Here is a 17515-nt window from a genome sequence, read left to right as displayed (position 1 = left end):
CAGGATAATTAATTTGGAATTCATCTATGTTGTATCAATAGATCATTTCTTTTAATTGCCGAGTAGTAATATTCCATTATATGGATTTAATACAATTTATCTATCCGTGTTGATGGACATTTGGGTTGTCTCTAATTTTTGGCTATTACAAGTAGAGCTGCTATGAACTTTCATGTAGATGTCTTTGTGTGGACATATGCTTTCTTTTGGCATATATGCATTTCTTTGAGGTAAATACCTCAGAATGGAATGGCTGGGTCGTATGGTAGGTGCATGTTTAACTTGAAACTGCTAAACTGATTTCCAAAGTGGTGCAACTTCTGGCAGCTACATTTTCCATTCCTGCCAGCAGGGTGTGAGCTCCAGTTGCTCCACACCCTTGCCAACACTTGGTAAGATCAGTCTCCTTAATTTTAACCATTCTGATAGGTGTGTAGTGGTTTCTCATTGTGGTTTTAATTTGCTTTTCTCTAGTGACTACTGATTTGAGCATCTTTTCACGTGCTTGTATGCCATTCTCATATGCCTTTTTTGGTGAAGTGTCTGTTAAAATCTTTTGCTTTTTAAAAATCGGGTTGTCTTATTAGTAAGTTATGAGTTTACATATTCTGAATATAAGTTCTTTGTTGTGTGTATGTTTTGCAAATATTTTCTCCTAGTCTATGGCTGCATTTTCATTCCCTTAACTGTGTTTTTTGAAGAAGTTTTAATTTTGATAAAGTACAATGTCTTGGTTTTTAAAACTGGTTCATGCTTTATGTATTGTATTTAAGAAATCTTTGCTAAATTCAAGGTCACTAAAATTTTCAGCTATTGATTTCTGCCAAATAAAATCCTAGCATCATCCTTTTAGAGTGCCTTTGAAGAACATGTTTGAAAAAATTTTTCTGAAAAATTGAGCCATATGATTCAGTGATTATTTTTTAATTACTAAGTGTCTGTTATTTGAAATGGGAAAGATTATTTCAGCACAAAAAGAATCACACTTCAAAGTCTTCAAATTAAGTAATGAATGTGTTTTTATTTCTCTTATAATTTAAAAACTGTGAACATTCTGTAATTCAGCAGCAGCCTTTATTTCCAGGTGACTTCTTCACTGGGTGTTAATTCCCTGCACGGAAAGAAAAAAAAGGAAGAAAAAGCAAAAGTGTAAATAAAACTTTTATGAGAGGATAAAAGGGAAAGTCAGAAGAATATGGATTCAGTATTTCATATTGTATTAAACTGACCCATTTAAAAGTTATGAGATTCAACATATTCATTCTATTCTCTCATGATTTTAAACTTTTACCATCTCTTCATTTTTCCAGATTAAAGAACTGTAATTTCTTAGTCTATCTTTATATGAAAGCAATTATCCTCTCAGTGAGTTCATTTAATGTTTTTTATATTCTTTCTAGCTCATTTTATCTTTCTTGAAATCCCTGGCTGGAACCTCCTCTACACAACGCCTTTGGCTGCTGCTTGGTTCTCTTGTCCCTTGAGCTTCCTCCTGCCTGGCTGCACAGTCAGTGGCAGACACCCTGTCTTGCTAACTCTAACTCTGGTGCCATCTCCAGAGACACAGTGGGACCAGGCAGCTGCCAGGTGCTTTTTGATCACCCAACCACCATGTCTAAAGGTCTCAACCAGTGTTGCTGAGAACACAGCACCAAGCCACAATAAGTGCCATTGTTTTCAGCTACATCATGGCCTAAGTAAGACAGTGTATGATCATATATGTTAAAGTACATAGAGGAGGCTTTGGCAAGCTGGTTTAAGACTGTTTCTAGGTTAAAATGTACCCTGACTTAAAAAAAAAAAAAAAAAAGACTTTCAAAGATGTGAAATAGCCTGTTCAGAAACTAAAGACTTATTTACATTCCAAAAGTAATCACAGAGTTTTGTCTAAGGATTAAGCAACAAACAAGACTACAAAATAATATCACTTAAAACTAAATCCTCAGGGGGGGAAAATTACCCCTTCTGTTTATTTTGGCACAAATGACATTAAGAAGAATACTTCTAAAACCTGACTGTTGGTTTAATAAAAAAATACAAAAACTAACCTTTTATACAACAGACTCTTGTTCCGGAAGGCAATTAGCTTTTCATCATTCTTTCTGTCTAGGTAACATCCAACGACAAATCCCACAGGGACAAGTATATGTACCCAGTGGTCACGCACAATCTGAAGTAAGTTCATCATGAATGCTATAAAAAAAAAAAAATGACCAGAAATATAACTGCCTTTGAAGTATCTTTTAAATCACATCTGAAACAGGAAGGATATAGATGTTAAAAGCATAATAAGCCTCTTTACATTTGTTTGGCATCAGAATGTTGTATACTACTTAAAATCTACTTGATGAAGATTATATAGGTACAATGATTAGTATAAAAATTATACTGCACTGAAGTCAATTTACTACCTTTTATTTCTAGCTCCACCAGTGATCTGATATAACACAGGAATGGATAGAGTATTAAAAAAATTCTACCTGCAAAAGCTGAGTATTTGCACCCTCCTAGTATTGATTTAGAACCTTTACATTTGTAAAATATTTTTAGAACCTCTCACAATGTTAAACCAAATATAATAGTATTTTGTCAGAAGCAGAATTCTTTCAAGCTGTGATTATTGAAAACTTTTTTTAAAACTAATTTTTGAAAGGAAATGAAAACATATGAGAAATTTTAAAAAATCATATTGAATAATGTCACAACAGATCTGAATATCAATTAAATGACTCTACGAAACATATGGGGACAGAGGAACTTACTTTTGTAGAATGACTACTAGGTACCAGAGCCATCATATAGTCCAATATATAACACAAAACATTGTTATCGTTATTTTACAGGTAAGAATACAGTTTAACCCAAATAGGTATTATGTGTAGATCTGGAATTCAAACTCAGGTTCATTCCAAAGCTCTAGCTCCTTCTATCATATCCAAATGCCTCTTGTAGAGAACCTTCCCCTAATTGATACTTATGGTACTTAAGACTTTTTAAGTGTTAAAAAGAGTTTCTAAATGGCAGAAGAGGAGGACTTCTTCATAGAAGATCTAGAAGTCATCATATGGAAAATGAATTTGCAGTAATTCAATAAAAACACAGTTGAATCATCAATTTTCTGTAAAAATTTGTATCTAAAGATGAAATAAAAATACGTATGTATGCACATGAATCTATAATAAATAAATCCTATATTATGGCTGAGAAGACAGGACAACATCATAGAAAGATAATACATTACTGCTAACAAAAGGGCTTAGCACTGAACTCTGCTAGGATTATGTAGACTGGATTCCTGCTGCTCCTTCTAGGATATTGGTTCTCACACACATTCTAATTCTTTATTTCTCAAGCTTTACTATCTAAAGGCACTGGGTTAGGAAACAGACATGAAGTTAAGTCACACAATTACGACATACTGTCTTTCATAGAGTGTAATATTACACACAGCAGATTCCAGTCTGAATATCACTGATCTAGAAAATTATGATGTAAGTAAATGAGATGTTTGAAATAACTCCCCAGCTGATTTGCTGCAAATAGTTCTTGGACATATAAATGTAAGTGTAACCAATCTTACCTTATGCCTAGAAGATGGTGGTTCTCTTAGCATTGTACGTTCCCTAAGTAGCATTATTTGCATTTAGATCCTTAAATACTGTTTGATAAACATTTAGGTACTTTTTGTGATTCCGATCAAGTTAGCCACTTGTTTTATAAACTTGAACCAGTCAAGTATGGGAATAACAATGCATGCCTTAATCAAATGATGTAACCTGGAAAGCACTAAACTACAAAATACTAGACAATATAGGTTTCTAGAGAAGTCTGGGGGGGGTCATCTATTCTCCCACCTGTCCTTATTAGATTCCTCAAGTTTCTTAAGAGGTGTCAATTCTAACACTCAGCACAGCTGACTGTAAGATAACTGTATTTAACCAACAAAAAAAGTAATTGCTGACTCTCAGCCCAAGACTTTTTAAATAAGCCCATGGCCACCTGTGGGCTATAAGCCATTACTGTTGGTACTCCTCTAACAGGGCCAGAAGGCAATTCTGTCTGGCTTTACTCTAAGCAGAAGAGATGAGCCAAGACCTTGAGACTCCTGCTGTATACAGGCTCTCACAGAAACTCTACAGGATTCAACTACCATGATGGAAGCCTGATTCCATCCCAAAGACATAAAAGGCAAATCTTAGCCCCACAGGCATTTCATATTACAACTATACAGTCTACTACTAAGTGGACTTTGGGACCCAGTGGCACTCAGCATAATTTATCCTGCATATGTCACTGCAAAGACAAAGGGATGACCAGGGAAGACAAAGATCGATGGACATAAAAAGTGAGCAAGAATGATTCCCTCGAGAAAGGATAGGAGGGGGAACGTAGACAGGCTCCTGATCACTGGCTCAAGACAGCAAAATGGCTTCATCTGACGGGCAAAGGGCAGCAAGCACCTGGGACAATCTCTAATGAGACAGGTCTAGGCTTGGATAAAGAGTGACATCCACAGGGGTGCCCTCAACGTCACTGCACATATTATTAGTGTCTTCTTTATATGAAGATCTCTCAAGAAAAATTTTCTTTTTACTTCGGAACTGGGGAGTAGCTATGCTATTCCTGAAACAAAACAAAACAAACTAGTTTTTATCTTATGGACTTAGGGAATTGAGTAATGGATGATGTATCCTTTGATACCAAAATGATCCAAAATTTTTTCCCTACCTTTAGAAAGAGCTGACTCTTATAGTACTCTCTGTAAGGCATGGTTCTTAATGCTTTTCACAATCACCAATTCATGTAATCCTCACATTACTATACACGTATTAACTAATACAATGTCCCCAATGCAGTAGGAATATTTTTTTCAGATGAGGAAATCCAGGGACAATCAACTTGCCTAAGGTCACATTTGCAGTAAGTGGCAGACTGGTATTAAAACCCAGGCAGTCTGGATCCTTGGTCCAAGCTCATTGGTGCTTTACTGTCTCTTACAGTAAGTATAAAGGTCAACATTTATATTAACCTTACTTTTCGCTTTATCTCGTTTTTCCTAATAAGGACATAACTTGGAGATATCATGAGTTTGGTTCCAGACCACCGTGATAAAGCGAACATAACATAGAGATAAAGCGAGTCACAAGAATTTTTTGGTTTCCCAGTGCACATAAAAATTAGGTTTACACTAGAGTCTATTTAAAGTGTGCAATAGCATTATGTCTAAAAATACAATGTACATACCTTAACTAAAAAACACATTATTGTTAAAAAAAATGCTAACCAACATCTGACAATGCAGGGTTGCCACACACCTTCAGTTTGTTAAAAATGCATTATCTGTGAAGCACGATAAAATTTGATATGCCTGTATTACCTTTTCTTCAACCCAATTTTTTTCCGCTTAACTTCTAAAAAGAAAATTGTATATAGTGTGCATTTTTGTAAGCCCCTCTGAATTCACGCTGGAATAATACAGACGACTAGACATTAAAAAAATAAATTCTACTCTAATTAGTCCCTACAGCACTTTATATGTAGTGATCAAAAAGTGTCGACTTAACCTATAAAAAGCAGTTCTGGATGCAATGGAGAAACGGAACTCCTTGAGGTCTGGAACCTCGTCTTAATGACGTATACGCCCGAGAAATCAAGCGTAAGTATTACTTTTTTAAAAATTAAGTTTTGAAAAAGTGTGTATTTTGTGGAATGGTCGGCTCAAGACGGTTGGAGACTTAGAAGAGAGCAAGGTTAGCTTCCAATCCTCAATAACGAGGAAGGCAGAACTCTGAAACTTGGACCAATCGGAGATGCTCGCGAAGAAGCAGTCCCTTCCCCGCTGCAGCCTAGGAGCCGTGAACCTAAAGATATTTTTCAGTTAGGGCAGCCTCAGAGTACCCGTTCCCAAAGGCGCCAGGCGGGAACCGTGAGCGCAGCCGCCCACATCAAAGCAATCCCCATATCCTCGCCTTTCCCTCTCTCCTTCGCTGGAAGCCTCGGGAAGGTGGGCCGCTGCAGTCTCGGGGAGGCCCAGACCACCCCCACCCGCAGGTACACGCCACCGCTGAGGGCTTTCCTAGAGGTGCACCCTCCCCGCCTGAACAAAGAGGACTCTCGCCGCCTCGACCTCCCGAGATCCCGGACCCACCTGAAGCCTCGGGAACAACAACGAGACCACGACCTAGGGCGGCGGTGAGCCCAGCCACCGGCGCCGGCGGAAGCTGCGGCCTCGGTACCCACCATTCGCCGCGCCCGCTCGAAGGAAGGGGTGGCTCCGATAAATTATTCCTCTTCTTCCTTCACTGCTTGACTCTTCTCATATTTCTTTTAGCTTCAACACATTGTAAATTCTTTAAAAATAAAACTTTGGCCCCAGGTGACGAGACTCTGTGTAAATGCCACCTCCTTCCTCCAGCTTAGTCCCTCCCACCCCCGAAGATGGTATCACCCCGGGTTTCCCCGCCTCCGCGGATCTCCTCCAGCTTCAAAATGGCGGCTGCCATTGAGAGGCTTCTGCTGCATGATCGTCACCGGCGCTGCTGAGCCAACCTCATCTTTTCTCGCTCTTGAACCTGGATGCGACTAAGGGTTGGGAAGGGCAGTGGACGGCGTTGGGGGAGGACTGACGAGGCAAGTGGGGGCGGAAGAAAGCAGTGTGCCTTTGCATGGGGGAGGGAACGTCTCGGCCCTCGGGGAGAGCCTGGCTCCGACTCCAACTCGGTCTCCGCCGCGGACGTTCCCCCAGGGTTGCGGGTGCGACTGTCCTGGTCGTTTCTGGCAGAAGTGTTCAGCGAGGGAAAGAGAGTGACTTCTCCAAGTGTCTAAAGCTCTCGGTCTTTTGTGGCAGTTCCTACGATTCACTCCCAGACTCTCCTCTCCTCCTTTTTGCTGTTTCCCTCCGGCCTTTCAGTCTCTCGTCGCTGGAGGAGTTAATCCGACGCCAGCTTTGGCTTCTTAGCATTGTGGCTACCTTGTTCTCAGCTTCCTCGCTCGAGGTCTTCCCGTCATTTCGGGTTGAGAGATCACGAGACTACTGGGCACAAAGTAGGCGTTCTTTTTAGTTAATCGACTCCAAAGACCTTTAAGACATTACGCTTTGTTAAAACAGCCTCGGCCCTCCGCACCCCCCCGCCCCAGCATCTCCTTTGAGCGCTTCCAGCATCATTACTCTATTTACATGCTTTTCAGTAAACAGGAGGTCAGAATAATTTTAACTCCGGCAAGGCTGGCTTCCTGTGACCAGGCGAGCCTGCGTTATCATTGCCCATGCCCTAAGTTTTAATTTTAGAACCCCTTTGACCGTGTTGTGAAACCCGTGCTCTCCCAGAATTGACCAGGAGGAGACTTTTCTCACTTGAGCTCCAGTGCTAACCCAGACTCGTTCGTTTTCCCGTAGATTTTGCATGGTTCCCCTCAGTTGTCATCAACATGCACGATCGTTATTGAGAGAGCAATTAACTGATAGATAATTAAGGCGAAATGGTATCCGTCAGAAGTCACTGCCCGGAAGGAATTTATAATATGGTGAAGGTTCATTCCTTTCAGTGCACATTTATGTTGCTTTGAGCGCTGTGCTTGGTATTGGAGTTAAAAAGATTCACTTTTACTCTTCCCCCATACGTTTAACGTCCATTCAGCATATATTCTTTGTGCCCACTTGTGCTAGCTAAAAATAAATAACATTGCCTGGAGACACCAAAATAGCTTTATAAAGGAGTAAATATTTGAGCTGGGTCAGGAAGGGTCAAAAGGAATGTACTAAGCTCAGGAGAAGGTCATCCCTGGCTGCAGTACAGAGATGCAGAGACTTGAGAAGTTTTGGCATGCTTAGGGAGAGCGGGACAATGAATGCGCTTGAGCATGCAGTGTAAGGGCGGTTGGTGAAGCAACAGGGAGATTGAGGTAAAGTTGTGAAGGACCTTGCTTTCCAAGGAAGGTGTTTAGATTTTATTCGGTATTTAGCCGGAAGTCAAGGACTGCTTTGCACAAGGAAGGGGCATGAGGAAATTTGTTTTTTAGGGTGGTCTCTCTGATAGCTGTGTGGAAGATCAACTTGGAACAGGAAAACTAGATGAGAGGAAATTGCAATCATTCAGGTAAGGTAATGAATGCCTCCTTTGAGGCAGGATAGTAAAGGATGTCAGACATTTCTGAAATATCAAATAGGATTCAACTGGTGGCAGCCAAAATGGTGATAAGAGGGTGACTTCAGAATTTTTAGTCTGGGAGACTAAGTGGTTGGTGATACCATTAAATAAAGCCTAAGACATGTACAAAATAGTATGGTGCCAACTTGCACTTTAAGAGTGGCAAAGCACAGTGCTCTACAGTCCAAAACATTGATTTTAGATTCTAGAAATCTCTGCTATTACAGTAGCCTCTAGCTACATGTCGCTATTGCACACTTGAAATTGTGGTTAGTTCGAATTGTGATGTGCTGTAATTATAAAATACACACTAGATTTTGAAGGCTCAGTACCAAAAAAAAATCTCAATAATTTCTTTAATTATTACATGTTGAGATGATAATATTTTGGATATATTGGGTTAAATAAAAGTAATTTCACCTGTGAAACTTCAATGTGGTTGTGAAAAAATTTTTTAATTATATATCTGGCTTGCATTATATTTTTGTTGGACAGAGCTGTTCTAGTCTAGACTAATGATAGAGGGATTAGTGAGGAAGTGGGATTTGAGCTGGGCCTTAAAATGATGATAGTCAATGGTGATGTCAGAGCAGCTTGCCAGCTCCCTCCATTGCCAGTTAAGGCATTCAGGTTCTGCTTTTTCAAGCAGTAGGAGGTCTTCAGAGATTTCTGAGCAAGGGATCCTAAGTGCAGGGGTGTTTTGGAAGATTAATCTGGTAGTAAGGTATACGTTGAGATGAAGGAAGGAAAGGCTGGAGGCAAAGAAACAGAAACCGAAATGTAAGGTAATGAGGCTCTGTATTAAGGTACTTCCAGTAGGAATGGAAAGGGAATGATAAATGTACAAGGCATTCTCGGGGAAATAATCAGGAGTTGGTAATAGTCTGTTCAAGAAGTAAAGGAAGGAATAAAACAAGGAGTGTTTCAAGCCTTGGTTATTTAGATAACAATTAAGAAGTCATGTCATAGAGTTATAAGGTACATTTGAGTCTAAAGAAATTTAGTCTCAAAATAGAACCAGCAAAGTTGAAAGGAGGAAGTGTGCTGCTAAATACCTAAATACTCTCCTTTTTTATCTCCTTGCTTTCTCTGTCTTCTTTATCTAATCATGTACCCCAGCTAGTTTTTCTAAAATACAGAACTACCTGTATCACGTCATCTTACTTGATAAGTGATCTTAAAATGTCTCTCTGTTGCCTGTTCTCTGTTCAACAATTAGAACTGGGTCCAAAGTTTCTAAGGCCTTTCATTAGCTGGCCCTTTTCTATTCATTAGGACTTTTCTTTAATTTTTTGCTTATATGAAAGTGTGCCAGGCTACTTTTGTCACTGGTACTCTAAGTTTTTGTTTTATGCCTTTTATCATGTTATTCCCCTGTTTGAATAGCTTTTTCTCTTTGTCTCTTTCTGCCCACGGCCTACCAGTCCTTACCTATCGAATAATTTATGATCCCACCTCTTTTCTGATTCTCAATAACATAAGCTAATGTCAGTTTTTAAAATCTTATTTCCTAAGCCGCATATTTCAGCCCCTGATTAGAGCCAATTTCATGTTATTTATTTTTGTCTTTTATTATCTTAGTCCTATTTTTTAATGTAAGTTTAGGCTTCCTAAAATTATGACAAATTTATTATTTATTTATTTATTTTTCGCGGTACGCGGGCCTCTCACTGTTGTAGCCTCTCCCGTTGCAGAGCACAGGCTCCGGACGCGCAGGCTCAGGGGCCATGGCTCACAGGCCTAGCCGCTCCGCGGCATGTGGGATCTTCCCGGACCGGGGCACGAACCCGTGTCCCCTGCATTGGCAGGCGGACTCTCAACCACTGCGCCACCACGGAAGCCCTACAAATTTATTTTTTTTTAACAAAGAATCATATAGGGACTTCCCTGGTGGGCCAGTGGTTAAGACTCTGCGCTTCCACTGCAGGGGGCACTGGTTCCATCCCTGGTCAGGGAACTAAGATCCTGCATGCCTCGCCACACGGCCAAAAAAAAAAAAAACAAGGAGCATATGTTATTCTATTTGCTCAGGTTTTCACCTTAGGGCAAGACATAGACGTTAAATACTGTAATTAAAAACAGAAGTAAATCATTATACCGCATTCACGAGACTCTTATTTCTTTATTTTTTAGATTTTAAAGAACTCTTTCTTTGAATTCATGGTGTTTCATCCTATATACGACTGAGATACCAGTAAGTAAAGACTGTCTAATAAAGATACAGCTTTATTATATTACAAGCAATTGTAATAAAAATCTTTTCATCTATTGAAATCTGGGTCTGTCTGCAAAAAAGTTTTAACATGAGCTCATTCAGTTCTACCTGCAAGAAGCTTTGTATTTTCACTTCATACTCTAAATAAGGAAAGTGGGGGGTAAGGTAGATTTGAGTAGGAAAAGTTTCTCTTAGGCCATTAATATAATTGTGGTACAGGGAGATTCAAGTCCTATCCAAAACTGTACTTATAAATATTTTTAATTTTTCATTTTTCATCAGATAGAGAATTAGTATCTTTGTATATCTCATACCTTACAAATAGGAACACACCAAGTCAATATATTTTTTTAAATTAATTAATTAATTAATTTGACTGCGTCAGGTCTTAGTTGCAGCACACAGGATCTTTGTTGTGGTGCGTGGGCGGGCGCAGGCTTCTCTAGTTGCGCTGCGCGGGCTCCAGAGCACACAGGCTTCTCTCTAGTTGTGGCCTGTGGGCTCATTAGTTAGCGGCACGCAGGCTTAGTTGCCCCGTGGCATATGGGATGTTAGTTCCCCAGCCAGGGATCGAACCTGCGTTCCTTGCATTGGAAGGCGGATTCTTAACCACTGGACCACCAGGGAAGTCCCTAAGTCAATATATTTTTAATTTTAACTTCTTTGTTTCAGTAACTATTTGTTAAACAACCACTACGTGTAAGATGTGCTAAAATAGTAAGGATACAAAAATAGATCAAACCTAGTCCTGCATTCAGAGAGCTCTCCCAAGCCAGAGGAAATACATGTAAATAGGTAGCTGTTAATGGTGTGGTAACAGCATTAAGCTCATTTAATACCAGCCATCTTCATTTATTCATTTAAGAAGCATTTACTGACCACCACTATGTGTTAGGCACCGTGGGGTGTTGGAATATAACTATGATCAAAATAGACCAAGTCTCTACTTTCATGGAGTCATTATTCTGGTGTGGAGGTTAAGAGGAGAGAAGGGGATGGACAAAGTGAGTAAGTAAATAGGCAGCAAGTGCAGGTGGGCACTAACTATTTTGAGGAAAATAGAAGGAAGGTACACATTATAGGATGTAACTGAGGTGGGGATGGACTTTAGGGTGGTCAGAAAATGTTTCTGAGAGAATAAATTTGAGGCAGGGAAAATAATAGCTCAAACTAGTTAGAGATCTTGGTGACAGTGGAGATAGAAAGAAATACTTGAGAAATTATTATACTTGAGAAATACAATAGAAGTAAAAATGCAGGACTTATTGATGGATTGGATGTGAGCAACAAGTTAAGGAAGGAATCAAGGATGATGCCATCAGAGGCCAGATGGTCTTAATGCTGTGGGATTGGGTAAGATTGCCTAGAGAGAAAAGAGAAAAGAAAGTCCTGCTGAAAAGCACTGCCTCATTTAGAGGTTGAGGGGAGAAAGAGGTATTAACTAAGGTGAGTGAGGAATGGCCAGTTAGAAATAAAGAAAAACAGGAGAGGGTTGACAGAGGAGAAGAGGAAGGTGTTTCTGGGAGGATGGAGCTGTTACTTTTGTTGATTGCTGCTACGATTTCCAGTAATTTGGGACCACAGAAATGTCTGTTGGCTTCAGTTGTATAGAGGTTTGTCAGTGACCTTGATGAAAGCTCTTGTAGTGATAGGGTAGAGAAAGAAGTCAGATTTAGTAGTGTGAATGGGAGGTGAGAAAGTGGAGACACATCTGTGGACAAATATTCTGAGAAATTTTGCTGTGAAAGGGGAGTGTAGAAATGATGAAGCAGTTGCAGGGGATTGGAGAATTAAGAGAGGGTTCTTTTAAGTTGGGAAATTCTAGAGTATCTTTGTATGCTAATAGGAATGGTACATCAGTGATACGTTGATGATACAGGAGAAGGAGGAGATGACTGAAGAAGTTATCTTTAGAAGAGAAACGAGAGTGGGATTCAGAGCACGTACAGGGGATTGGCCTTGGATGAGAGCTGAGCTATTTGTTCCTTATGATAGGAGACACAACAGTATACATGCAGATAGGTTAACAGGGTGTTTGGAAAATGAGGGGTTACTGTCTGATTACTTTTATTTTATAATTGAGGAATGAGGTGAGATTATCAACAGAGAGTAGGATGGAGAGAAGGGTGTGTGATACTTGAGCAGAGAAGAGGAGATGTGAAATGATGGTCTCAGAGATGGAAAGTCAACCTACTAAGAAAAATCAGATTGATAGGTAGGACATAGTGCCTGTTTGAGGTCTTTGGCCATGAATTTGAAGAGCAAATAGCATAGTTTTGTGATTGTTTTTTTTTTCCTCTTCTGGCAACATTGAGCTGCTGGAATAGACAAAGTGAGTCATTGGAATCAATGAGGGTTGGGATTTTGCCAGCCTCAGACAAAGAAGGATTAGAGCAGCAAGATACTTGAGAGTATTTTGCAAAATAATCATGATGGATCGCTGATCAATGGTAAGACATGAGTGGAGACAGGAGGGGGTCATGGACAGTGAAAAAGTAGTCAGTGATAGAGATACCAGTGAGGCTAAAGGATTTTTGCAGTGGGAATTCTAGAGTAAGGAAGAATTCTAGAGTAAGGAAGGTGGGAGTGAGAGAGGGAGATAGTTGAAGGTGATATTTTGAAAGTGCTGCAGCTTATTGGCCATGATAAGGTCATGGTTGTGACTGTGGTGGTGGGTAGCTGAAGTGAAATGAAGATTATTGGAGTTGAGAAAGTCAAGGAACTAAGAGGTCAGTATTGAAGCTACTCAGAGGAAGACTGAGTCAGGAACTAAAAGTCCTCAGTGAGTGAGGTCAGATTAATAGATGCCAGCAGTAAGGAAGAATAGGAAAGGCTCACAGTGAGCTGGCTGGGCAGCATGACCTTCAATGGGACCGGAGTATTTTGAGGAGGAAGGAGAAGACAGGTTGGAAGCTGCAGTGAGGAGGAAGGAGCACATCCTTCCTGCTTCGGAGGTCAGGGAGTACAAGAGGAAAAAAGGCCTCTTGAGAAGCCTGCAGGAGAAACTAGTTTTCTGTTAAGATTTGCAGGTGAGGAGAATGTTCAGAGAAGAGGTTGAAGTTCCAGGTTAGTGCAGTAGTTCCAGAGGGCATACTGAAAGGATTTCGGAGGGAGAAGAGGTAGTGGATTGGGTCCAATTAGATGTACACATCAGTGATTATGGATAACCTAGGAGTCTTGGATGTTTGGCTATGACCGAGGTAAACAGGGATGGGAGATATGATATGGCAGGATTAGCCCCCTGACAGCCTGTTAAGAAAGGTGGGCGGTTTACCTTAGTTTGTTGAGATGACCTTGGGCAGATGGCGAGGGATCGTGAGATATGCAGTGACCTCTCTTACTTGCGTAGTTAGCCAGGAAAGGCTAAAGCTAAGATCTGAAATGTAGCTGTGGAGTTGTACTTTGCTAATCAGTGTTTTTAATAACATCTGTTTAATAGCACACAAACTCTAGGTCCTAAATTCCAGTACATGTTGTATCTTCTTGAAATATGTAGTAGGCATCCTGACTATATTCTATCAAGTATGTGTTGAGCACCTACTATGTGTCAGGTTCTCTTTTAGAAATTACAAACATAAGGTGCTACCTCTGTTTTTCAGTTGCTCACATTCCAGTGCAAGAGTTCTTAACGTTAAACTCCCTGAAAAATACATGAATTTTTACATGTATATGGGCCTTTTCATCTTTTTTTAAGGACTGGGGGGAGAAGGAAAGGTCCATAGCCCTTTATCAGATTCTCGGGGGCAGGGGTCCCTTTATTTAAGAACCACTGGTCTACTAGTAGAGAAAGACCCATAAACTAATAACTGTAATGCGGTGTAATTACTGTCATCACAGAGCAAGATAAAGGAGGAAGAAATTTACCGTGAAGAATAGGTTCACTAATTTAGTATACATTTATTTATTGAGGAACTTTGTAGCCTCCATTCTAGGTAATTTACACATTATTTGAAATCTTCCAACATCCTTTTTATGTATATATTAATACTCATAATTTATAGACTAGGATACATAAGTGAGGAAAAGTTAATTAACTTGCCCAGAACCACATAGGAGTAGATTCAAATACGGGTCTGTCTGATTCCAAAATCCACTACTTTTCATTAAACCACACTGGGGAGCCACAGAAGGACTCTTTGTAAACAGGAGTGTGTAAGATTATGTTTGTACCTTTACGCTTAGCAATGATGGAAATAGGTCTTTAAAATGACTTTTATGTTTAACTATGTTTTTATTTCTATTGAAAGAACCTTTTGGATTGTTGTTATTGGACCGAAAAAATGACATCTATTATCAAATTAACTACCCTTTCTGGGGTCCAGGAAGAGTCTGCTCTTTGCTATCTTCTCCAAGTCGATGAGTTTAGATTTTTATTGGACTGTGGCTGGGATGAGCACTTTTCTATGGATATTATAGATTCCCTGAGGAAGTAAGTTGCTGTTAATATTTCCACACTTTTAGTAAATCAACTTCTCTTTTTTACACTGTTATACCATTTTGATGTTACACAGTATTTGCTTTTTTGCTCTAATTTAGTTGATAGTAAAATATTTAGTTTTACTTATACTGAAGAGCCAAATACTGACTGTTTTTATTTGTGTAGTTTTGATTGACTCAAGCTGTGTTTATTGAAATTGAAATTCAGTGTTAATTAACAATTAAGTTAATTGTTACTTGGTCGATGGAACTCAGTAGAAATTTTTGCACCCTAATTTTAGAAAAAGAGTAAGATTAAGTTTATAAGAATTTGAAGAGAGGAAAAACCTTCCTTGTAAAAGTTCTTCAGTCAGATCACATTAGCTTATTTTCTATTACCTTTTGATGCAATTCCTGTTATCTTTTGATTCAATTTGAGAACTGATACTTAGAATAAAGACCGTGAGATACAAAAGGATACTAATCCATCAAAGAAAAATTTAGTTACGTTAGCAGTATTGTACTAATTATGGAAGGAACCAGGACTTAAACATTTAAAACACTTAGAACTTGTAACAAAAAATTTTTTTCTTATTTTTTTGTTGATGAGAACATATTATTCATTGACTAATTGAAGTTTTACTATCATGAATATACTGTCAGTCACCATGCTAAAAAGCTGAGACAAAAATCCATAATAAATATGTGGCCTCTTCAATATCCTTTCCTTAACAATTTCTTAAATTCTAAGCTGAGTTCTTGAACTTAAATTAATAGTATACAAGATAGCCACTTGAAATCAGCTTATGTGTGGTGTCTACTGTTTCCCTTTCTTTTTCCTTTTTTTAAAAAAATGTGTCTAGACACTATATATTTATGTGCAACTTATACCATAGTTTTGATCTCTATGTAGGACAGGGGTAGTAATAATTGAAATTCATAGGTAGCATAATTTTAGCTCTTAGTTTTTTTCTTTTACCCCAGCATAGTCTTCGATTCAGAGTACTGAGAGGAATCAGAACTGGCAAATTAATTTTGAGTATCCTGCCTTTACCCTTGGGAACAAGACTGAGAAATAGTCATTTTGATTGTGTTCTAGGCATGTTCACCAGATTGATGCAGTACTGTTGTCTCACCCCGATCCTCTCCATCTTGGCGCCCTTCCGTATGCTGTCGGAAAGTTGGGTCTGAACTGCGCTATCTATGCAACCATTCCTGTTTATAAAATGGGGCAGATGTTCATGTATGATCTTTATCAGGTAATTTAAGCAATTAAAAAATTTTTTTAATACTCCTGCAGTGAGCATTTTTAACCTTTTATTTGTGTTGTTCTTTTAGTCCCGACACAATACAGAAGATTTTACACTCTTTACACTAGATGATGTGGATGCAGCCTTTGATAAAATACAGCAGTTAAAATTCTCTCAGATTGTGAATTTGAAAGGTAAAACCTGTTTCCAGTAGCAAATAATTGGACTAATGGGGTTTAAACTACTGAAAAGTACAAGGGGAATTTGTCATAAAAATTATAGGCACTATTGTCTGAAGAATAAAAAATTAGCATTTTTTCATAGGGAACTATGAAATTCCCCAAAGTCATTTGAATTTTAAAATATTCCAGACTATATTCTAACAAAATGTAACAGCTCAAGCCTTTTCACATTTAATTTGGGAAACACTTATTTAGTGTTTACTGTATATAGTGCACAAAGGTAAATGTGGCCAGATTCTCTCCCTAAGAGCTCATAGTTAGGTTGAGGACAGTAGATCAGATGTAGGTTGAGTAGCTCAGATGACTAAATGTAGTGATTGAAGTCAATGAAGTGCTATGGCAGCACAGAGTAGAACATGCCTGAATTCTAGAATTGAACATTAAAAGAAAATTGTCATTTAATTAGGTCAGGAAGTCATATATTAAGTATACATTTTTCATCTATAGAGAGAATTATATTAAAACATTCTCATAAATTTGAACCCATAAATATGAAAAAATGGCACAAAATGGACTCTGAAGATTAGCCAGGAAGTAACAATGGTCTTAACAGTTTTGCTTGTACTTGTTTTCTGTACGATAATTCTTTACCATAATGAGATAAGAATTGTCAATTTAGAGGTTAGCGAAGATGGAAACACTTGATAATTATGTGCACAATAGAAATATTAAAATTTATTAGTTCATGCTAAGTTATTAAATAGTAATGGCAGTCTCTAGCCTTCTATTTATCAGCACAAATATATCTGCAAGAATATATAATAAAATGACAAGAGTGCCTGCATAAAGGTATGGGGTAGCTGGGGGACAGGTGGGTGAGACTTGCATTTCACTGTATGCCTTTTTACTTTTGGATTTTGTATCATTGCATATGTTACCTATTTAAAAATAGCTAAAAATAAGTAACCTTTCTTTAGGGTTGTAAAAAGAAATCTGAGTACTGTCGTTATCTTGTTGACATAGGTAAAGGACATGGCTTGTCTATCACACCTCTGCCAGCTGGTCATATGATAGGTGGAACAATATGGAAGATAGTCAAAGATGGAGAAGAAGAAATTGTTTATGCAGTTGACTTCAACCACAAGAGGGAGATGTAGGTATATCAAGACAAAAGCTAATGGAAATGCAATTCGTATTATTTCATTCTTTGGAGGGAAAATTAGAAACAAAGTTATTTTTTAAACTAGAAATCTAGAGCAATTTAAAAACATCAAACAGTGAATGTTTTCAGAGTTATTTGCATTG

At 38.7% G+C, this 17515-nt stretch overlaps 2 protein-coding genes across 6 annotated transcripts in view; one reads left to right on the top strand and one right to left on the bottom strand.

Moving 5' to 3' along the window:
• Positions 1-1001: 1001 nt before the first annotated feature.
• On the bottom strand, positions 1002-6393 carry NDUFB1 (NADH:ubiquinone oxidoreductase subunit B1). 2 transcript variants are annotated; one of them, XM_033850704.2, is made up of 3 exons: positions 6241-6393; positions 2049-2193; positions 1002-1111 (listed from the first exon to the last, which is right to left on the bottom strand). In XM_033850704.2, the coding sequence occupies exons 2-3, from the start codon at positions 2186-2188 to the stop codon at positions 1075-1077; spliced, it is 177 nt and encodes a 58-aa protein (XP_033706595.1). In that variant the 5' UTR covers positions 2189-2193; positions 6241-6393; the 3' UTR covers positions 1002-1074. The 2 variants fall into 2 exon arrangements, with proteins under 2 accessions (XP_033706595.1, XP_019779750.2); XM_019924191.3 differs by having other exon boundaries at positions 6149-6385.
• Positions 6394-6476: 83 nt separating this feature from the next.
• The window catches only part of CPSF2 (cleavage and polyadenylation specific factor 2), a 31039-nt gene continuing 20000 nt past the window's right edge, over positions 6477-17515 (top strand). Inside the window, exons 1-7 of one of the 4 annotated variants that reach the window (XM_019918777.3) lie at positions 6478-6630; positions 8020-8096; positions 10281-10341; positions 14610-14791; positions 15878-16037; positions 16117-16222; positions 17234-17363. In XM_019918777.3, the coding sequence (XP_019774336.1) occupies positions 14643-14791; positions 15878-16037; positions 16117-16222; positions 17234-17363 (545 nt within the window). In that variant the 5' untranslated portion in view covers positions 6478-6630; positions 8020-8096; positions 10281-10341; positions 14610-14642. Of the gene's footprint in view, positions 6631-8019; positions 8097-10280; positions 10342-14609; positions 14792-15877; positions 16038-16116; positions 16223-17233; positions 17364-17515 lie in introns of all 4 variants that reach the window. The other 3 variants (XM_004311525.4, XM_073800105.1, XM_073800104.1) reach the window with 3 other exon arrangements.

The sequence above is a fragment of the Tursiops truncatus genome, chromosome 2 (genome assembly GCF_011762595.2).
Source record: "Tursiops truncatus isolate mTurTru1 chromosome 2, mTurTru1.mat.Y, whole genome shotgun sequence".
Taxonomy (NCBI): Eukaryota; Metazoa; Chordata; class Mammalia; order Artiodactyla; family Delphinidae; genus Tursiops; species Tursiops truncatus.
This window is presented reverse-complemented; position numbering and strand designations above follow the sequence as displayed.

What these genes read in the sequence shown, in the direction of transcription:
- NDUFB1 (XM_033850704.2), bottom strand. Translation starts at nt 2,188, where the DNA reads ATGATGAACTTACTTCAGATTGTGCGTGACCACTGGGTACATATACTT. An exon ending in AAGAGTCTGTTGTATAAAAG is followed by an intron (nt 1,112 to 2,048) that starts GTTAGTTTTTGT and finishes CTTTCCGTGCAG; the next exon opens with GGAATTAACACCCAGTGAAG.